The 9667-nt window shown below is 36.7% G+C and overlaps 2 protein-coding genes across 2 annotated transcripts; both read left to right on the forward strand.

Annotated features, from left to right (window-relative positions):
- The first annotated feature begins 1358 nt into the window (after positions 1–1358).
- On the forward strand, positions 1359–5457 carry LOC101305090 (WPP domain-interacting tail-anchored protein 1-like). Its single transcript, XM_004304133.1, has 5 exons — positions 1359–1444; positions 1763–2347; positions 2684–3759; positions 4423–4611; positions 4956–5457. The coding sequence occupies exons 2-5, from the start codon at positions 1798–1800 to the stop codon at positions 5109–5111; spliced, it is 1971 nt and encodes a 656-aa protein (XP_004304181.1). The 5' UTR covers positions 1359–1444; positions 1763–1797; the 3' UTR covers positions 5112–5457.
- Positions 5458–6836: 1379 nt separating this feature from the next.
- On the forward strand, positions 6837–8717 carry LOC101290981 (sodium-coupled neutral amino acid transporter 4-like). The gene is made up of 5 exons (XM_004306001.1): positions 6837–7236; positions 7352–7507; positions 7644–7847; positions 8021–8486; positions 8600–8717. Exons 1-5 carry the CDS (start codon positions 6837–6839, stop codon positions 8715–8717), a joined length of 1344 nt encoding a protein of 447 aa, XP_004306049.1.
- The last annotated feature ends 950 nt before the right edge of the window (positions 8718–9667 follow it).

Consider the following 9667-nt stretch of genomic DNA (forward strand, 5'->3'; position numbering starts at 1 on the left):
GTGTGGTTTCCTTTTCACACATCATATTCCATAAACTGCTCCCTTACAAGCAGGTCAATTCAATTATGGATGAATTCTCCAGCAATTCAATGCTGGCTACTTGGCTTCCGATAATAAACCCAGTCAACTTCCCAACATCTTACTTGTATGATTAAGATAATGATGACATTTCTAACAGTAAAAACTTTAGTTTCACGTTGATTATTATACAAACAAGAGAGAGTGACTAATGGGTGGGTAAGTGATTAAAAAAACTTAAAACACAAGGCTGTGGTTGCAACAACTGTGAACTTGCTGATGCAGTAAGTTATAAAGAATCTTAATTAGGCAGCTAATTAAGCATCATCAATCTGATTGTGGACAACATTAGATTACAAATCTATTCTTTTGGTACAAGTCTACAAGATTTAAAAACTCTAATGATAGTTTATTAATCTGGGATGACCCCTAAATGAATCTACATCACATGTTTTTATATTTTTCTTTTGGTTATGGATGACATGTTTCTCTTTCCATCCAAAAATGCATTATGGCCACACATGGTTCATCATATGGACCCGTCAATCTTTTAGGGCGCAGTGACTCGATGATTTTAGATGCGATGCAAGTGTTAGAAATATCGGAAATAACTGTATCAAACTCGTTCAAGAGCTTTTTCTAGTGTAGTAACTTTATATTGGTTATCAAGTTAAGGGTTGTTTAGCAATCGATTCATAATAATAAAGTGTGATATAGACCATCTTGAAACTACTCATTGTGTCAGCATATGCTTCACAGTTGGATACTTTTTTCGAAAATTATTTTGATTTCTTTATATCTCTACTACTATAAAAAAAACCCTCAAAAGTTTCACCAAATTATATTATTCCTAATTTTTTTTATTGTGTTTAATCAAAACGATTAAGTAAACTGGACATTATAGTAAAAAGTAAAAAGAAAATAAAAGGTATCAAAAATAGAGTAAATAATTGTGAAAATTAAGAAGTTAAGAATTTTAACTGCAACAAGAAACTCTCCACTACCCACTAATTACAAAAAGAAAAAACAGTTACAAATGAGAAAGAAAAAGTAACTATCTACTAACGACATCTTCTACACGTCAGTTTCGCGGGTATAAAAGCTAGTGTTAATAAACTCATGAATATATTATTAGGTCGGCAATTATTTTATTTTCTCCTACTACAAGAATATCATTACTCCGTAATCATTCTCTTTAGGGCCCTCGCTCTTTAGATCGTGGGCTGCTTATCCAACTCTATCTCGGGCTTTATCGGGTCGGGTGAAATGCCCTTGATGCCTACACCCGAACCTTCTTCTATTACAAACCTTCCAAACTGAGCTTTCGTTCCCAGTCTGTGGAGATCTCGCCGGAATCTGGTTTTGGGGCGCTGATCGAGCGTTTGGGTAAATCTGATCGATTTACTGCCCTGTTGTTTGTGGCCAGGTAATTTTTTTTCTTCACTGAAAATAATGCATCTTTCATGTTTGATTTCACCTGAACATGTATGAGATCCTTTTCTAATTCATAGTTGCTTGATACCAAAACAGCACTGTGATATGATTATGAATCAAAGTTTCATACTTTTTAGCTTTGTTTAATCTTTCATAAACAATAGAGGCTTCAAATTTATTAGGAATATGGCTGTGTTTGGTTTTGTCTATAAAGTAGAAATTGTGGTTATGTTTACCGTGATTGGTTTCTTTGCAAATGTCAGATGGAATGAGTTGTATGTGTATTTCCTTTGTTTATGTTGATGTTCAGGTTTTCGGAACCATTTGAATTGCTGCACGGTTAAAATGGATTATGATGGTGGTCCAGAAGCAAGTGTTTCTAGCAATGATGTCAATATTGACGTACCGGTGGTGGAGTCGCATAGCAGGGACGGTCTTGATAGGGTCTCATCTGGAGAACTAGAAAATGTGCGCGAGGTTATCATTGATGTTGAATCGGATCTAGCACGCGCTGCTGATAAGCTGCAAAATTTGAGTGGTTTTATGATGCGTGTGGCCACCAAGGAGAGTGACTTTGAGGCCTTTGTATCCAAGGAAGAGGAGAAATCGGTTGATTGTGTTGAGAAGGCATTAGAGTACACTCTCTTATCTGGAATTTTGGACTCAGAGGTGAGTGAATTGGATAAGCTCATGGCAATGCTTCAAATGGAGATCACGGCTGCACAGGGGATACTATCTTCTTACACATACTTGGGAGAAACATTTGCAGTGATGGAAGAAAAGCTGCAGTATTCTGAGCAGTCTTTGAAGCAGTTGCAAGAACAGGTCTCTGAAATTAGGATGCAATCTTTGAAGTTCCAGCGGACCTTTTCAAGCTCTGATGGAGAAGAAAAGTGTAAGCTAACAGTTCATTACAAATGTTTTTGTTGATGATATTTCACTATTATTAGCTTCTAATTCTTAATGTGCATATGGTGATGGGGGTTGGAGGGGTTTTATAATGGTACGCTTGGCGGGGTTTATAACCACCTCTAGTGTATTAGTTGAATTGCTAGGGAGTGTTTACTATTACTTTCATTCCGTTCTAATGCATGCATATATGGGGCTGCCAGGAAACTCATAGTGTTAGTAGGCCAGCAGGTTTTTCTTTAATCACCTTCACTGCATAAGTTGATTGAGAAGTGACTGTAACTGTTGATTATATTCCATTCTAATGCTTGCATATTGACAGGGAATAACGACAAAGAATTGCGCCATATAGAAGATGAATTATTTTCAAGCAAGAATGTGCAAACGGTTGAACAACAAAGACATATATTGCAGATGCTAGAGAAATCTATAGCAAGGGAAATGGATCTTGAAAAGAAATTAGTTGTATCGAAACAAATTGAAGAGGATCTGAAAATGAGATTACTCTCTTCAGAAGAAGAGGCATATTGCATGGAGGATGAAGCAGCAGATGTTTGGGAGAGGTGTTTAGAGGCAGATAATGCATCTGGGATCATGATGAGTATTTCAAAGGAACTGCTGGGTAAACTCCAGATTCTCCAGTTTAATTTAAATGGTTTAGTTCAGCGAGAAAATGAGCTACAACTGAAGGTGGATGGTCTCCTTAAAGCCAAAGAAAGCTCTTTGCAGAAGCTTGAAAGTAGCAACGCAAAAGTTAACGACTTCTTTCACGCACAGACAGAGAGCTTGAAAGATAGCCTGAAGGAAGCTGAAGATAAGTTAATTTTTGCAGATTCTCAGGCCTTCACATTGAGCGAAAAGGTGAGTTCGCTAGAAGATGAAATTAGTGAAATGGGAATTGTTATTTCAGATCTGAAAGAGAAAGAATCTAAAGCTGAAAGTAGGGCTCGTAATGCAGAAGCCCAGTGCAAACTATTAACTGAGACTAACTCTGAACTTAATGAAGAGCTTGGACTTCTTAAGGTGCAGTTGACAGAACCTGACATGCGGTTGCAGCATGCAGTGGCAACTGCTGAAGCTAGCCAGGAGAAACAAAACATGTTGAATTCGACTATTAGGGATATGGAAAATGTGATAAAGGATCTAAAGCTGAAGGTTTCAAAAGCTGAATGTCGGGCTGACAGTGTAGAGGACAAGTGTATAATATTATCGGAATCTAATGCAGCACTAAATGACGAAGTAAGCTTTCTGACGGGTAGATTGAAACGCATGGAGGCAGCTTTACATCAAGCTGAGGCAGCAAAAATAGCTACTGCAACTGATATTGCAGTCCGGTCAAAAGTTATCACAAACTTGATTGTGCAACTTGCTTTTGAAAGAGAGCGCCTTCATAAGCAGGTATTTACCATCTTATATCTTATTAACTTTCAAGTTTATGGTTGGAATTTGACTTTTATTGTGAAACACATCTTTTGATGTCTGTCTGTGTTTTTTCTTCTGTTTTTTTCTTTTAGTGTGTAGGCTTTAGATTAGAAATGCAATTTCAACTTTACAATGCTTTGGAATGAAATGTTATGTCCAGGTGTGATCCAGTTACGGTAAAACACAGGGGCCTTCTTATAGCTAGAGGATTACATAACAAAACATGATATGTGCATGCTTTTCCATAGTCATGTGCATATATATGCGCACTTGTATTCATTTGTAAATATGTAGCTGCCTTGGGGACTTAAGGTGACAAGCTGTGAGGTGGAGGTTTGCCTTGGGTAGGTTAGCTATTAGGTTTAAATTATCCCATTCTAGAGAAATTATCTATCAAGATAATCTGAAAGCCAGTTACAGATTTTCTTTACCTACATTGATTTGAAATGCCTAGTTTACTTTTCTGTCATTGCATAGCTGGTAATGTAGGTTTGTTTTAAAATCGATAAATCTAGCTCAAAAAAACGATGCAGATTTTCAGTTATAGCATATTGAAACCAAGTCAGGGTCAGTCAGCCTAATTTAGTACAATATGTCTTTCCCAACTCTTAACATTTATCTTTGGGTGATTGGATGTAGATGTCTTCATTAACAATGGAGAACAAAACACTAATTCTGAAGTTGCAAATGAACAATAGTCCATCTGTGGTTATGTGCAATGATGATAGAGGAAATGATGACGACTGCATGCTCTCAAAGCACGAGTTGGATACTGGCACAAAAGAAAGTAGGGAGGAAGCTCATGAGTTGTCTGCTGTCAGTGCTAAGGTCTGTTCTATAACAAGCCTGACTTCTTGTAGTGTTAGCCATGCTTTCCTGTTTGATTAGTTGTTTTTTATTATCTTATGTATAAACTGTCTTTTTTGGTCAATGAAGTATAATAAGATATAGGTGCCCTTTGATGCTATATTACAATTGTACCTCTTTTGTCTGATTATATACCTCATGCTTTGGAAATGTCGTTTTCATGTCATGGCATCGAATATCATTTTTTTTTTTTTTTTTTTTTTGTCGGTATTTTCTGCATGTTACTTTGTTTTGATGAGGTTTGTAGCGTAACTAGGACAACTACAATAGTCACTAAAAGTTGCCTCCTTATTTGTATTTTTCAGTTTGATAGGACTCATAAAGATGCTTTTATGAGTGAGACTGAAGCTGGACCTGCTGATTTTGTGAGGAGAGTGGACGCAGGAGTTCTAAACTTTAAGCATGTACTCATGGCAGTGCTCATTGTACTGATTTCAGCTGCACTTTATTTCTTTACTTAACAAGACTACCCATTCTGGAGACCAAAAACTTCCACAACTCAAGGCCTGTCTCGGAGTCCAACAACAGATGTGGTTTCTCAGCTTCAAATCTCAATGGAGCAGAACTCATCGAGGTTTGATTCAGAAACCCTAAACAAATTTGAAGCTATGGATTTGCCCCAATTTAAAGTTAAAACTGTAGAAAGTTGAAAGTAGAAATGGGATGAAAAAGTGCTCTTGTTTTCTCATAGTTGGCTGGACACTTTTGGTCAGACTGTCAGTGGCATGTTGCTGAAGTTAGGCATGTATGTCTCATTTTCACATAACCTACTGAGTCACCCTTTAGTGGAATCACCATTAACTTTAATAAATTATTTGCTATCTATAATGAGGTAAACGCCAACAAGCCAAATGCAGAGCTGCCTCTCTCGCATGTTTGATTTTCTCATTTCTCTCTGAGCAATTCCTTTACACTTACGAAATCTTTGTCAATGTGGTTGTTCTGTTGTGAAAGCTTAAAATCAGTTTTAAGCTCACTATTACTTGATAACTTCACTATTACTTGATAACTTTGTTCAGGTGTGGTACGACAACTGTAGGAGGCAGAGATCACTGAGCTGGACTCACTTCTGGTAATCAGCGAGCTCTTGCTCCAAAATTATGAAGAAACTCTTGGTTGTTCTCTGTAGTGTTCAAAACTCCTTTACATAACTATGTGTTGTAGACTTGTAGAATTAAACATTTGGTTGAAGGGACAGACCCTAGAATGATTAGTTTTTGACGTGAATACATAGAAGTTTGGATGTACTTCTTCCTAAACATGTGTTCAAACTGAAGATGGAGATAGTGATATGTTCCGGAGCTTTATGCAATACAATGATTATAATATGGTGTTTTACCGAAGTTTCTTTCACAATTTACTCCCACGAGAATTGTGGGAGGAGCAAAAGCATCCAATTTATTTACTCCACATCTTTTCTGGGAGGTTGATCAATTGTACCGTTATGACTTGTAGCTCTTAGTTTTCAGGTCTGCTTTCTATGCTTTTACAATTCAAAGCCTTTAACAAAAACCAAAAGAGAGCTGTGTGTTTTGCACACATAATTTCATTTCACCCACACAGGTAGACATAGTTTTATATGAACCACCATCACCATGTATGTCATCATAGTTTTATAAGTACAAGCCCAACGCCTTGTTCATTCTCCGTTCAATTCCTGCAATGCAAACTTGTTACGGTCTTTCTCTGCGATTTGCTCCTGTTGTGAAGTTTATTTTGGTTTTTATTGTTATTAAGAGAATCATACTTTTCTTCTTGTGGTGTTTACATCAACTGAAGTTTCGGTGATCGGTTTAATATACGTGGTCAACTAAAGAAACACAAAACAAAAGTAATTCAATCTAGAACAGTATGGAATGATCGGAAAATTTTTCAATGCGTGACATGCAAATAGATTGTGTAATTTTAATCATTCATATTGAGACTCTGTATGTCTTATAAAATCATAAATATTAACCATCCACGTGTTGTCATGTATTTACACACGGTGCACAGAAAATTATTTTCGTACTACTACCCTTTCTGCTTCCCCTTTCCCGTGTATTTATGTATTATTTGTATGTGTGAATTACTCAGTTGATACGTAATGGATCCATGCTAAAGTTCGAAACCGCATCAAACCCTACAATTTGAAGTGATCGAAATGACGAAATCTTAGAAAATACTTCTGTAGCTGTTGCATAAATATGACTTCTGAAACCAAACCAAACTCCGATGAGAGAGCCCCTTTGTTACGAAAGACTCAACATGAAGATGAAGATGTGGCCAGGACTGAGAAGTATTCTGGAGCATCGTTTTATGGTTCTGTATTCAATTTGACATGCACCGTTGTCGGGTCCGGAATCATGAGCCTGCCTGCAACCCTTAAACTGTTGGGACTCCTTCCGGGAATCGTGTTGATCATCCTAGTTTCATTCATAATTGAGGCATCGGTTGAGTTGTTGTTGAGGTTCAGCAAGGAAGGGTCTGCAGTTTCCTACGGTGATGTCATGGCTCATGCATATGGATGGATTGGGAAGATTGTACTTCAGATCACCATTGTTATTTACAGCATTGGTACTCTCATTGTGTATATGATCATAATTGGTATTGCCTTAATGCTTTTGGTCTTTGTTAACATTTGTTTGTACATTGAAAATCATAGTATTTTGTATTGTTTGTGTTAATGCTCAGAAGATGTTTGTTTAACTTCCTCAAACAGAGGATGTGCTTTCTGGATCAACTAGCTTCCATGGTGTTCACCACCCCGGCATTCTGGAAGGGTGGTTTGGAGAGCATTGGTGGACTGGCCGCGCCTTCGTTCTTGTTGCTGTAACTATCATCATATTTATTCCATTGATGTTCTTTGAGCGCATCGGTTGGTAAATGTTTCGTTGATGTTTCAATATATACAAGTTATTAATGAGTAATGACCTTTGTTTCTGCAAAATATGGAGCTAGCTAGCCTCCATATATATGCTATATTGCTTGATTGCTTCTATATTTGGTTGCAGATTCGGCAAAATATATCTCTCTTATATCAGTTGGATTGGCTCTTCTGTTTCTTTTTGTTGTGGTTGGAGTCACAGTTTACAAATTAGTGGATGGAAGCATAGAGAGCCCAAAATGGTTTCCAAATGTGACAGATTCGGCATCGTTCTTTAGGATCTTCACTGCTGTCCCTGTGATTGTTTTTGCTTACGTTTGCCACTATAATGGTATTCAAGCATGTTGATCTTCTCTTTCCATACAAGTCCTTGAATGCTATATAGCCTGTGCTACTTCTTGGTCAAATTTTATAGGAGTTTTCTTGCAGAACATTCATGGATACATTATAAGTGTTATTTTCATTCCGACAGATGATAGTATTGATCAAGTTGTTTATTTTCAGTCCACACAATACAGAATGAGCTTGCAGATTCTTCCCAAATGAAAGCTGTGTTACGCAGTTCACTATCTCTATGTGCAGTTGTCTATGTAATGACAGGACTTTTCGGGTTCCTCCTTTTCGGTGAATCAACCATCTCCAACTTACTCTCCAACTTCGACACTGACCTTGGCATTCCCTACAGCCGGCTGTTCAATGACATTATTCGCATTAGCTATGCTGCGCATGTCATACTAGTTTTCCCCACCATATTCTTACCTCTGCGGCTCAACTTGGACGGTCTCCTTTTCCCCACTGCAAGACCTCTGACTTTAGACAAGAAGAGATTTGTGTTGGGAAGTATAGGCCTGGTGTTTATTTCCCTTGTTGGTGCAATATTCATACCCAACATATGGGTAGCTTTCGAGTTCTCTGGAGCAACCCTGGGAGGTTTACTTGCATTTGTGTTTCCTGCTTCCATTACTCTCAAGTACGTGAGATCTCTTTCACTAAATTTTGTTGAATACTGATCTTCTATGTGATATCTATATATATATATGTTTTCATAATAGTATGACATTGTCTCACAATTTGGTGTTTCAGGGACCCTCATGGTATAGCAACTACCAGGGACAAGATTGTGTCAGTCTCCATGATCATTCTTGCGGTATTTGCAAACCTGATGGCTATATATAGCAATCTGAGCTCTTTGTTGTCATAAACGAAATAATGAACAAAGAGAAAGAAGGTGACATACTCGCTTCTTATTTCATCATATGTAGTACTTAATGTTGAGCTATGGATTGTTAGAACTTCATATTAATCAAAAAATTTGTTGCTGAAATGTTGAAATCGAACTTCTTTTTTTTCTGAGGTCCTTGGACCTTGGTACTAGTGAAGAACTTGAGATTGAAGTATGGGTATGGACTGATTATGGCTGCTCGTCATAAGAAATATAGGTATCTTTAAGGGGTTCAGTTCCATTCTGAAAGTGTTGGAACTTCCGAAGGCAGGACCATTGTTCCCAACTTTGTAAAACTGATGGAGAAAAGTTAGTCGGATATGTATAATCATTCATCATCTTTGATCACTTGACAAATGTTGTAACTGAAAATACTATGCCTACAGCCTACTTATTATGTTATTATTATGTTCAAACGCAACAAAAGAACTTATACACTATATAATGTCATACAAAATGATTTCTTCCTTAATAGAATGTATTAAGATTTCAAGTTTTCAACTGAGATATGGTTTAGTACTCATGCTAATGTGGAAAATGGTAAGAGAAATTTTAAATACACACCCCTAATATCTTAATACACACCCCTTACTTAATACACTACCTATCAAGTTTTTCATTTCAATATTATACTTAATACACATCCCAAACTGTCTAAAATGCCCTTAATTTATGAAATATTCCGTTATTTAATATAATTAATATATATTTACTATTTGGTACCTCTTTTTACATATTATTTCGTCTAATTTTTGCTATAAATTTTTGGTTATCATCGTTCAATTTATAATCAAATGATTATTGTTATATCTCAACTCTAAATCACCAATACAAGTTTTCAAAATTCACAAGAGCACAACTGTAGAAGTACAGTAGCTATTAAATATAGATAACTAGTTATTCGATAAAACATGTCATGATAAAGATGC

The sequence above is a fragment of the Fragaria vesca genome, linkage group LG6, assembly GCF_000184155.1.
Source record: "Fragaria vesca subsp. vesca linkage group LG6, FraVesHawaii_1.0, whole genome shotgun sequence".
Taxonomy (NCBI): Eukaryota; Viridiplantae; Streptophyta; class Magnoliopsida; order Rosales; family Rosaceae; genus Fragaria; species Fragaria vesca.